Raw genomic sequence first — 13,105 nt, 5'->3', positions numbered from 1 at the left:
GGGCCGCCGCGGGACCGAGCCCGCCCTGCGTGCGGCCGGCGCGGCGCGGCGCAGCTCCGTGTGCCCCCGCCGGCCCTTCCGAGAATTCATAAACTCATAGCAACATGCTGCCGGCAGAGAGCCCCCCGGGCGGTGCGGGGAGCAAGGAGGAGGCTCTGAAAAGCGGCAGTTTCATGAGTTGCGCGATGACTCATTCTGCCTACTGCCTGCGACGTGGCTGGTCTAAAAAAACACTCGCGTGCCCCGTATCTCTGTAGTCGGAGGGGTAGCGCTCAGCAGGTTGTATAATAACGTCATTAGTCATTCTTAGTCTTTCTCCTGTGAGTAATGGCTTGATCATTATGTGGTCTACATAATTTAATCGGTTTGTATCTTTCGGTCTTACTTGGATTTCTGAAGAAGTAAACGTCTCGTATTTGACAGTGTCTTAGTGTATGTCCTGTTTCCTGAAAACTATGATAAATCCACACACAGAAGTTCAGCACGCGCTTAAGCGGCCCCTTGCATAACGCGTGGAGCCGGTGCTGCGTGCTGTCTGCAGCAGCAAGGATCATTCCGAGAAGAGAGTTGTGCTGTGGGTCACGGSTGCCCCCCTCTCCCGAGCACTAATCTGTTTTAAAAACATAGGAAACTAATATCTCTGTTAAAACTTAGTAAGAGGAAGGAGTAAAAGTACTATTCTAAAAAAAGGGGGGGGATAAATGGATAAATTACAAAAATGACAGGTAATCTAAATAAAAACATCAGTGCCTGAATGAATAGCCTATTGAGCACAAATTGAGGTGATAGAAATCTGGTGCAGTGGTGTGGTGGGGTGTATATATATATATTTTTTAATACTCTATGCTATTCCATCATGTGCATTAACAGGTTAGGCTGTCAGTGCTATAAAGGTTGTACTGAATATTCATAAGTGCTCAGTGTGTTATACAACTGAAAAAGGATGTGTCTTTTTTCTTTTCTGTGTGTTCTCAAGACAGACAACTGAACTGATGGTTAGGACTTTCACTGAAACTAAATAATCTGTAAAGTTAATGTGTTTGTGTCATTCTTTGCAAGTATTAGTATAAAAAAATTACAGTGTTAAAATGTGAAGAAGAAAGCTTGCTACTTTGAGGTTATTTTGACACAAGTGAAGCCTTAAGATCTAGTTATTTGACTCTCCTTTAAGTAATTATTTTTTTATAGTCATAGTCTAAGAAGTTTGGGGTTAGTTTCCCCCTTTTTTTCTTTTTTCTCCCATCCCTCCATTCATTTGGGGTTGACAGAACTATTTGTCTTATGTCTGCTCGCTGTTTASCCATGTGTGGGGAAACTGGTAGAGCTGCTTTCGCTTCCTTGGCTTCTGGAGCGAGTAAAGCAGATGAGAGCTGCGGTCCTGGCAGAGGAGCCGGCAGGTTGCAGGTGGTGGCAGTGAAGGGTCTGTTGAGTGTAAGCAAAGGGCTCTGCTGTGTGAGATTCCTAATTTCATGGTAAAAGTAGTACTGATGCTATCAGTGAAAGAGAAGATACTGCAGAGCTTAGTCGATGTGCTGTGTTGGTTCAGAAGCATGTTTTTTGATAAGAGTAAATTAACCTGCTATAGTATTGTAATCTGTTTTGCTTCTGAAGTAGAATTTTTAGTTACAGTAAATAAAAGCTTGCTCATGCAGAACTGGATATTTATTTTAGTTTTTTTAATTGTCAGGTATTTTAGCTATGACTGCCTATGATTGTCCTCAAAATACTCCCATCAGTTGCTGTATCTGTTGGATGGATTGGTTGCCTCCTGTTTCAATTTTGTACAGCTATATCCTTTTTTCAATGGTAGGGCACTGCCTTTAGTGGCTTTGGGATTAAGTCAGTTGCTCATAATTACACAGGAAGTTTATGGCAGGATAGGGACAACCTGAAGGCTGCAGTAGACTGCTTAAATTATCAGTGCTTTGCTTTCTTAACTAAAGATGAAATTTTTAGGACTCTTGCTTCAGCAAGTATRTGGGGCACAACCTTGTTACTCCTTGAGGTAAACATCAATGTTGTCATTGCTCTCGCATTAGTAGTATTGCTTCAACCTTCCTGTAGTCTTGGCATGAAGCTGTAAAGTCAGAGTTGATGGTGATGAGATCAGCAAATCTTACTCCTTGCAACTGATAAGCCAGTTGGACATCTTTTTGAATCTTCTCCTGTGTTGTTTAATGGAACTGGCTGAAGTAGAAGTTCCCATGTGCCACTCAAATGATGGAAACCAATTTAGTATTGCTGCGTGCTGAAGACATCAGTGATGTGAAATAACAGGCTTAGTTATAGGAGAGATTTAAATTGTTTTTAGATGTTCCTAAGGATATAAAATACAATTTATTGGAGGGTATTTGAACAGAGGCCTTGGACCTTGACTTAGCATGAAATCTGAAGTGTAAATGTAAGCCACAAAAATTTCCGTAACAATTTTTGTGAGAATATAGAATGAAAGGAAAGTGATCTGGAGTGATGTGAACTAGTTTACAGACAGCAGTTCAAAATGAATGAGCCTGAAATGGATGTGTTAAGTTGGTGGTACTTTGTGTTGTGAATGATAACTTTTTTAGGTTTAAAAAGATAAAAATCAAGAGGTTAGCTTTTTGATTTTTTTAAAAAAATTGTAAATGATCAAATAGTTGAATTGTTACTGATGTTATACTAATTAATATTAGAATGAGTTTGATATTTGTTCTTTAAACTTTTGGGTTATTATAAGAAGAGTATTCGTGCTGAAAGCTTAAGTTCTAATATAAACTTAAGACAGGGTTTGGAAAAAGTGTCATTGTTTAGAAATAACTTGCTTGCAGAAATGGGGTTACCTCATTAAACTTTTGCAAAGGTTATAATAACCCTTATAAACCACTGTATAAAAGTAGAACTCCTTATGGTAGGCTAAGGACTCGCAAGGCAGTGGTCGTGTGTCCTCTGCAAGCAAAGCTTTGGAGATCACTGTTTTTACAGAATACTACAGTAGCTGAAACTTCCAATTTAGGAATGCTACATTTGGTGATCTTTATTTAAAAAGAAAAATCCAGTAAAGGATGTGTTCCCTTTTTTTCTTGCTGCGGCTTGTCATATGACTCTACAAATACCTGAGCGTGGGGTGGTGTGTGGCAGTGGGAGTGAGTAAGCCAGTGCGCTGGTGGTGTCTCTTGGAGGCAGTCAGGCTTCAGCCTCAGAAATGGTAATATTTTAAGTGTGTTGCAGCACTCTTATTTCTATCAGTGTGCCTTATTTTATTTCTTTTGCGTGCAGTTTTGATTGTTTGAGCAAATTAAGAGGCTGTTGTTTGAATATGCTGATAATATRTCACTTACTGTCCTAGGAGTACAGTAACTTGTTTTGCTTGGTTGCTTTGCTGAAATATTAGAACATTTTTAAGGAGAARCACTCAAAGATTAATTCTAAATTACTTGGTAGTTCAGAGAACATTTTGTTTACTTAGAGGACTGGCTGAAGAGATGAAATGTGTTGATTTAAGATTGAAGAATGATGYTTAGTGCTTTGGTGTGAGCCATAGTTGGTGGGGAAGAAGTTTCATCAATTTGTAATGAAATAGACTGCTGCTAGCCACAATGCGTAAGGTGTGCCTTTTGACTCTTCTGTTTGACATCTCTGAGCTTCTGAAAGAAATTKTGAGGATATTGTGCAGAAGTACGACATGTGGTCTTTGTGAGTGTACTCTGCTGTTGCAGCTAGGGAAACCTACCGAGAAAATAGCTATTTTTRTTTTCATAAATAGTAGTTGCATTCATTAGTATATTATACTGATTTAAAAATTAATGATGTCTCAGGGTGCCCATATGTTAGAGGAAACAGTTACAGAATACATCAGTCGTTATGTAAAATGTACTGGCTGTTAGTTTTCTATTATAATCTAGATTGGCTTTAAGTGTGTAAGTAACTGATAAAGTAATAACATACATCTTGGATGTAGAAAGTAGGAGGTGTTCCTATGATTCTGGCAACAGTGACTCTATAGAGGCAAAATTATGATTTGAGATACTAGTAAACTTTATTCAAAAGTATTCAGACTTTAGAAATGGTACTGGATATATGCTGTATATTTTGGAAACTGAATAAATTCTGAGTGTGTGTAAACACTGTCCTTTTTTTTTTTTTGACTGGTACTCTGTTATCTCTTATGGCAAAATAGTTATAAAAACCCAGTTCTGTTCTGGGGTAAAAACTGGATGGAAAGAGTTCTTCCAAAAATTTGATGGCTGAGATGCAAGATGTTATCATTGCTGACCTTTTTGGAGAAATGCCAAGTCTTCTACCATGTTCTTTATTAAAACTCAGTAGGATTTTTGATTCTGCACCTAATTCTCAGTAGGTTATAAATAAAATTTTCAGAACATGTATTCAGAAATGGTGATCTGATGATAGTTGTCAGTTTTCCGCCACAAGAAGTATGAAAAGGATGTGTTACTTCCAGTTAGTTCAGCAGTAGTAGTGGCTTCCTGTTTTGTAAATGGGCACTATGGTTAGCCCAGCTTGTCAGGGGAGAAGGCAGAATTCTGTCTGTACTGRAACACTGATCTCTTTTTCTCTTTCTTTTCAGGTTGTCACAGAATAAAATGGATGGTAGCTTTGATTGTGATTGTGGTGAGCTGGAGCCACCTGATCATTAACAGAAGGCATCTTTTGTAAATCAAGAGCTGCCAGTTTCCTGTTTAACTAGACTGTAAACAAAGGAGAGAAAAGGAAGAAAAGATAGTGCTTACCAGCACCATAGAATGACGCTGCTCAGGACCAGTCCAACACTGAATGTATCTGCACTGTGAGGAGGAGGATGTTAATAGAAGCCTATTATGTGCATATTTATTCACATTTTTGTTAAATGTTAACCAGTTTAGCACAGTAGAGCTGAGTGCATAGTATGTCATTTCATTCCGTTTGAGTTTCTTGTGAGTATTTTCTTTAATGTCTGCAGAAATGCTGCATCTTTCTTGAACTATGAATGCTGCAATCTTTCTATCTTCTGCTCGGTTTGAGTTATAGAGCTTGCAGGCTCTAAATTCAAGGGGACACAACAGGCCTGGCTGGCTCATAATGAAATGAGAGTGTCAAGAAACCATCTTGCAGTCAAAGCCAAGTGTTTCTTCTCCCTTTCTATAAGACCTTTCCTTCAGATACCGGTGGAAGTGTCTCTGCATGTTTACAGAAGCTTAATAGTTTGAGGAAAAAGAAACGTAAAGAATTTGAAAATGGCAGAAAAATTTGAAAGTCTCATGAACATTCATGGTTTTGATCTGGGCTCTCGGTATATGGACTTAAAACCACTGGGCTGTGGTGGAAATGGCTTAGTTTTTTCTGCTGTCGATAATGACTGTGACAAAAGAGTGGCTGTCAAGAAAATTGTCCTTACAGATCCTCAGAGTGTTAAACATGCTCTACGTGAGATCAAAATTATTAGAAGACTTGACCACGATAACATTGTCAAAGTATTTGAAATTCTTGGTCCTAGTGGCAGCCAGTTAACCGATGACGTGGGCTCCCTTACAGAATTGAACTGTGTTTACATTGTCCAGGAGTACATGGAGACAGATCTGGCTAATCTGCTAGAGCAAGGCCCTTTACTGGAAGATCATGCCAGACTTTTCATGTACCAGCTGCTACGTGGGCTCAAGTATATTCACTCTGCAAATGTTCTGCATAGAGATCTCAAACCAGCTAATCTTTTCATAAATACTGAAGACTTGGTGCTGAAGATTGGTGATTTTGGTCTTGCACGAATCATGGATCCTCATTATTCCCACAAGGTATGTGGAGAGTGAGACTAGTCAAAGCGATATACTGACAACCATGCCTTCTTAAAATAGGATCTCTCTCCCCTTTGCAGAATTAGATAAGACTGCCAGTCCTTGTCTAGGTATTTAAAGTAATGCTCACCTTAAATGATCAGTTGATGGCAGGACTCCAAGAGGGAATGTACTGATCTCACAGCTCAGTGTAGGGTGTGCTAACCTCCTCTTTCCCTGCTCCTGTCTCTTACTTGGTGCTTGTTAGGATCCTCTGAAGGGTGACTCACCTCACTTAAGAAGAGTGTCTTTGTATGCCAGTACAGCTGGTTTCTAGAACATCAGAAATGTTTTGCTTTCATTGAAGTTCCAAGATTCTTATTCCTGCTATGGAGCCTGTTTCACTTCCTGGTTTTAGCCAGTTATTTTATTATACAAAATATCTGTCTGGAATACTTCGGGGTTACTAAAGCATAGTCCATAGAAGACTTCTTAATGGGTGGGATATCATGTTAGGGATCATGCAATAGAATTTTTCTTCATCTAGGTGTCTGGATTTTCTGGGCAGAAGTGAAATGCTTGCAAACAGAGCAAAACAGATCTTTGGATGGCATACTTTATCTCAGATGGGAACAGTTTAATTATTAGGACTACGCAAGTGTAAAATTAAAAACAATTTYTTAATTGTGTGTATTCAGAAAAGCAGAGCGTGCACAGTGAATTAAGACCCTGAGAGGTGTAAGTATAGAAGCCTTAGATAAGTTAAAAAATGGTGTGCGTTCATAGTGACAAGTGTGGCTACTCCCTGGGATTTATTTAGAAATATTGTCTTCCCAGTTCAGGTAATGTTTCGTAAGGGAGTTCATTATTATCTCTATTTGTTTGCCGTCTAGAAATAAGAAAGCTTTTGCTACTGTCCCACATTTGATTAATAAATAATCATATTGTATGTTATTGCTGTTCATTCATAAAGATATTGCTATTCTGTTTGAAAGGTAGAAATAAATGTTATTTGTGTGCATGGTATGCTGAGCGAATGCTAGACTGGAGGATGGCGTGTGGTCTAGTGCTGTCCCCTTATCCCTAGGAGCTTATGTTAAAATACTGAAATAGGTAATGCATTAAAAATTAATAAATAATTTTTAAAAATCTTAAACGCAAGTAAGTTTTGGGGTTTTGTTTTGTTTTTTTTTTTTTTCTTTTTTTAGGGCCATCTTTCTGAAGGATTGGTTACTAAATGGTACAGATCACCCCGTCTCTTGCTTTCTCCTAACAATTACACTAAAGCCATTGACATGTGGGCTGCAGGTTGCATCTTTGCTGAAATGCTGACTGGGAAAACCCTCTTTGCAGGTGGGTGGAATAAGAAAGTGTGTGTGTGTGTATTCCTAAAAGAAATGACAATACTTAATCTTGCTAAAGAAAGGTTGATTATCACAGCTAGTATCAATTCACACTTGCTGTTGGGATATGCTATTTTATTATACATTTATATAAATAAACTATATATTGATGTATTCCTTTTTTTAAATTARGAAATGCTTTAATTTCTGATAACTTTTTCTACATACAAACTGATAGGAGTAACAATTTAATTTAGTGCTCATGTGTATGGAAAATTGGTCTTTCACTAGGTTAAACTAAATTTATTAGATGCAGAGGAAGTATTCTAAGTGGGCATGTGTTTTACTAAAAGTGATATACGCGGGAAGTATTTAAGAATGGTGAATGATCTGCGTATTGTTTTCTTAAAGATTTTAGCTGTAGTAGACCTATATTTAAAGTAGGTCTCATTTAAAGTGAGATCATTTCTCACTTCTTTATATTTGAAGTTATGAATAGGCTTTCCTCTCCCATTCCCAATTCTGTTTTGCTATCTACAGATTGTTTTGAACTAAGGAAATTCCCAGCTTCAGTCAACTTCAGTTCACGTCATGTGTTTCAGTGGTACAAATGGGACTTTAAGTGGGACGTATGTGATTTAATTTGGGATTTCAAATTCAGTGTGGCATACCAGGGAAACTTGTAACCTCCAAATGTTCCTGGCAAAATAGGAAGCAATGCTCTAGTCTTATCAGGTGTGCCTATGTTAGTATTTCAGTTAAGATCAGAAACACATTTTTTCGAAGCAAATCTCTTGCTCACAATCCTGCACGATGTTGCTGATGAGCTCTACGTGCAAAATAGTCTTGCTAGATAAAATGAAGTTGCGTTATGCACTGTAGGAGCTTATCTGTTGTGCCCCACCTGCTGATGGGCGTTCAGCTCATGGGAGCAGATGAGCTAGTCTAGAGTAACCCCTCTGAAAAGCTTATTTTGTGGCCTGTGGGCCTTGGCAGCAGCTGTCTCCAATTTGCTCCTGGCTTTACTCCTGTTGGCCCACATTACTTGTATAGATAAAACCTCTATGAACTGAGCTTGTATTTCAAAGCTCACATTCCTTTAGAGACATGTGGACTAAAGCCACACCTCTGCAGTAATTCTTAGCTTTATACATCAAGATAATTAAGTTGAATGTGTTTTCTCATTAAATCTGTTAATAGAATACTGTCACCTTGAAATCATAATTTCATAGAAACTAGCAATTAACATGTGAAGAGGCTTTCTTTAACTTGCAATGAGTTGATAACTTTTTCAGTGAATAACTACTGGAGTAATATCCCTAGTGTATAAAATGTTCTGCTAATAAAAGATGTATTAGATTTCCACTGTGTCAGTACCTGAAAATGTTTACTGTTCTATTGGAATATAATGAAAAGTAGGGGAAAGCTTGTGAATTGTAGAATTTTTGCATCCAGTGATGCAGTTGGTATGTAACGATGTTATTAGCATTTTGACTTTTTTTAAGTACGATTTGAAGCAATGTGCTGATGCTGTGTTCTAGTTTGTGCCTATGTAAGAATGAATAAAAATATAAAGCTGTGTACTTGCAAGTACACACTTACTTGTTGCCTGTCAGTGTCTTCTATGCTTTTACTTACTCGGAAAAGTAAAACCAACAAACCACAAAAGCTAACTTACGGTTGTGATGTCTGCTGTCTGACCCTCTGCTTGCTTTGGCCTTCGCTAACTGCTTCTTTCTCCCTCTGGGATCAACACGGTTTGGTCACCATCATCAAACACAGACGTTGTTTTGCCTMCGGGCACTTTGTCCCTACCTGGGTAGAGTCTTAACATCTTGTCCAGAAACTGAGCTTCCTGTCCGTGATGGAAAAGGAATGGTCTGCTCTATTCTGAGCTTTGTGAACCCACTTAAGGTTTACTTTCTTCTATGAGACTAAGACAGCGTACCGCTTAGGGAGGCAGGTTTTGCTTTTGTGGCTCCTAGGGATTTGTTGGACCTTTGTTCTAGCTTTCTGGTTTGACCTTTTCTCCCCTCTTGCCAAACTGAAATATTGGATTAGATGTTCTGGATTCTATTTCAAAGACTGGATTAAACTGTTCTTAGAAGTAAAGCATAACACCAGATTATGCCTTAACTAATGAGTTGGTCAGTTTTCTGCATCTGCGTTTCAGACAAATACAGAAAGACAGTTGAGATGAATACTTGACCAAACATGAAGGCCAAATGGCGTTTTGTGATTCTAGTGAAATTCTCTTCAGTTCTTATGGCCTGTATTTAATCAAACTTGGCAGAAGTATTGCTGATCGTGTGTGTGTGTGTGTGTGTGGAGGTGGGGGTTAATTTTGATCTTCAGTAAGCAAGCTCTGAGTTCAGTTAATTGAGTTTTGGTATATTGAAAACTTAGTTGTTATGTATTTGCATCTTGGTTTATGGCAGCACATAGCCTACAGCTTGCCTAGTAATATTAAAATCACTTTATTTTACTTTATTTGAATGGGGAGTGAAGCATATAATTTCTGTTTATATATGAGGATACATAAAACTTGAAACTACTTGTTTTGTGAAAATAACTCTTCAAAAGAGTTTTTGATACATTAGTATTTGCCAGAGGTTTTTTGGTCTGATAGTTATTGTACAGCAATCTAGATTCTTGGCCCARTCTCATAATAAAAATCTGAAGTTTGTAGGATTATGTGCCCTAGYTACATTTTTAAACGTGTGTCTCTGAATTAGCAGTACCGTAGCTTTTTGGCCTGAAGAGAMGTGAACTTCTTAATGTCATACATTTGGAAAATGTTTGAAGATGTGGCTGTTAACCTATGCTAATAATCTGAATAAAATTCCTTTGCAAAGTTGTTTGAAGGGAAGGGTTTGGTTAATTTATAACCTTCCTGTCTGCTGCCACTTGTGAACTATCCCATAGGAATTCTGCTTTCTGAAAGACTTAATGGAATGAGATGAATAATGGTAGATTAAAATTGCAGAATACCTGGAACAAAGGAGGGAAGGGAAATTAAGTTAGGAATTTAATAACTATTTCAAATAACTTACATAATTCTTTCTTTCAAATATTTTAATACAGAATTTTTAAAGTGGAATGAAAAAGCTGATTAATTTCAAAATGGGCATGACATGAAATAAAATAATTCATCAGATGCTATACTGTCCCTRATTTACTGTAAATCAGATTCTGTTATATCTTTTAAGTCATTTGTACTAGCCTGAAGTAGGCAAACAACACAACTTTTTCAATCCTGCAGATAACTTTACATTAGATGGTAGTGATTCGATTGGGGAATGTAGGTATTGGCCAAATTTTCCTTAGTGGTTTTGCCTCAGCTTTTATTTAGATCATGGCAGGTGTGTGGTAGGATGGCCACCGACTATTAAGCAAACTGCTGTAGCAAGTCTGTAGTGTATAGATTTTGATAGTGCAGTCTGGTTTTGACCCCGTTTGTTTTTGTACGTAATACCACATGCTTAAAACATTGCTAATGATTGCCAAAAGCTCCCTGGTGAAGGAAGGAAACACTTGCATACAGATAATCCTGTACATCTTCATCCCTTAGCTGCATCTTTAGGGTGGAGAGTGTTCGAGTGGTGAACAGTGGATGGCAGTGGAGAAGTTGCCTGTCTCTGTACACTAATGTTTGGAAATAAGATATCATTTGTTTGTTTGGTATATGCAGTGGATGCATTTCATTATAGTTTTTTTTAAGCCCAGTGATACTTCAGAGACCTTTAGAAGTGAAATAACGTAAAATATTCTGTCATTACTTTATTTTAAAAAGGCCTTACTAAAATACTCTACTGTTATATTGTGTAAACAGTAATAAACTGATTATATCTGTTTTCAAAGGCTTTGAAAAGCCTTTCTGAGGACTCTCACTGCTGACTGGTGGAAGTGTTGTCTTTAAAGTTTTTATTAGTGTTTGGCATCTAACATGTTTAGATTTTTTTTCCCTTCTACTTTGAATTTTGTTTTAAAGCCTCTACCTATTTACCTTTTCATTGGGGCAGAGACTTATAGTATATTAACACTGCTCTTCAAAATATTTGATAATTTCAATTAAAATATAGTATTAGGTTGGGTATTTTTTCAGACTTAYACTTCTTATCTGGCAGATATTTTTATCTTACATCTGACAGTAATAGAGGATTTCAGAGCAGAATATTAATATAAATGTGAGTAGTCTGTCAGGTCTCTAGCTGAGCTAAACTGTGATCCCTTTTATTGATAAGGGACTGTATAAATCAAAAATAGATCAAATGTTGAATGCATGAGGTAGATCCACTGAAAGRAGAAGGCTGCAGGATATTAGCAAAAAGATACAGTATTAATGCAGCACCTTATCCTTGTTTTTGACTTAGGAAAACTTAGGTTAGGTATCTTTATTGGTGTGCAGTAGCTCTGTAATTCTTCATATACTACACCATTTYTGAGAACTTCTGAGATCTAGTATCATACAAATGTGGAGCTTCAGACTTTCCTCTGTTGCAGGAGATACTAGGCTTCAGAGAAAGTAGCTGCACAGAGTTCTTATGTCTTTCATATACAGGAATATATATCAAGAGTGTTTGAAGTTGAAATGACAGCTTGTATTTTCTCTTGGTGCTTAGGTGCACATGAACTTGAACAGATGCAGTTGATTCTAGAATCAATTCCTGTTGTACATGAGGAGGACCGTCAGGAGCTTCTCAATGTAATTCCAGTTTACATTAGAAATGATATGACTGAGCCACAYAAACCTTTAACTCAGTTGCTTCCAGGCATCAGTCCTGAAGGTAAGTTGTTCACCACTGCTTCAGGATTTTTGAAAGATAAAGTATTTTTTCTGAACAACTTTACAATGCATATATGTGATTGAAAGAAGCAGATTTCATTCAGAAGAATCTGTACATTCTCTGAAGAAAAGTTGTTTTCACCTATAGTAAGAAACGTTTTAATTACATGATAGATACTTGGTCATCTTTGGAGCAGAATTTTGCATCTCTGATGGACCTGTTCCCCTTGTAAGGCTGATGAAATTGCTCATATTTTGAGACATTAACACTCCAAATAAACATTGTAATGGAGTCAGTTTAAAAGAACTGTTTCTCAAAAAAAAAAAAAAAAGGGAATTCTCTAAAACAAACTGTTTTGAATCTTAACTACTGACTGACTGCCCTGTTTAATGACAGTTATTCTTAGATATTGATTCCACTTGAAGCATTCTGTCTTTTGTAGTTTTTTGTTTCTAAACTAAATTATTGTTGATGTTAAATTGTCTGGCCTGCACTCTATGTTTATGGCTACATAATATATTTTTGGCAGTATAATATGAGTAGCTGCAGAGGTGAGAAGTTAAGATTTTAAGCAGATGCACACCTGTAGAGCAAAGCAGTGCATCTTAACCTTAAATTCTAGGTGCCTGAAATCTCAGTTTTATCCTCTTTTAATTGTTACTTGCTTTTTTTCTGCAGCACTGGACTTTCTGGAGCAAATTTTGACATTTAGTCCCATGGATCGATTGACAGCAGAAGAAGCTTTGTCCCATCCTTACATGAGCATTTATTCCTTTCCAACGGATGAGCCTATTTCAAGCCATCCTTTTCACATTGAAGATGAGGTTGATGATATTCTGCTGATGGATGAAAGTCACAGCCACATTTATAATTGGGAAAGGTAAGTTCATTGCATACTGTAACATGCAATGTGACTGAACTGTTGTGTGTTTGAACATAAACATGAATGTTGCTTCATGGGCATCATTTCCATTTCTGTTTGTTTCTTTTCAAGTCAGCCTGGGAATAAATTTTTCTTTCATTGTTGGTGCATTGGCATTGAGTTTGATTTCTTAGACTGACCTGGATAAGCTGATGGATTACTGAAGTACAGTTGGATTCTAGAATCAGTAATTTAATCTCTCCACTACTTTTTCTCAAAAATACTTCTCTTTTTTAAAAGGTAAAYTTAAAATGGAGTGTTAAACATGGATTGTTCTTGTCCAACACTTAGCTCATATAATGGTAAAGA

The 13,105-nt window shown here is 37.3% G+C and overlaps 1 protein-coding gene across 2 annotated transcripts in view; it reads left to right on the top strand.

The window, feature by feature from the left end:
• The window catches only part of MAPK6 (mitogen-activated protein kinase 6), a 32,942-nt gene that overhangs the window by 17,175 nt on the left and 2,662 nt on the right, over nucleotides 1–13,105 (top strand). The window contains exons 1-5 of one of the 2 annotated variants that reach the window (XM_085303387.1): nucleotides 3,015–3,184; nucleotides 4,565–5,765; nucleotides 6,953–7,097; nucleotides 11,710–11,874; nucleotides 12,553–12,754. In XM_085303387.1, the coding sequence (XP_085159513.1) occupies nucleotides 5,211–5,765; nucleotides 6,953–7,097; nucleotides 11,710–11,874; nucleotides 12,553–12,754 (1,067 nt within the window). In that variant the 5' untranslated portion in view covers nucleotides 3,015–3,184; nucleotides 4,565–5,210. Of the gene's footprint in view, nucleotides 1–3,014; nucleotides 3,185–4,564; nucleotides 5,766–6,952; nucleotides 7,098–11,709; nucleotides 11,875–12,552; nucleotides 12,755–13,105 lie in introns of those variants that run through there. The other variant, XM_085303388.1, reaches the window with a different exon arrangement.

This window comes from Rhea americana, unplaced genomic scaffold, assembly GCF_003343005.1.
Source record: "Rhea americana isolate MKP2758 unplaced genomic scaffold, rheAme1 scaffold_2, whole genome shotgun sequence".
Classification (NCBI taxonomy): Eukaryota; Metazoa; Chordata; class Aves; order Rheiformes; family Rheidae; genus Rhea; species Rhea americana.
Note: the sequence above shows the minus strand (reverse complement) of the source record. Positions and strands in the feature narration are given on the sequence as shown.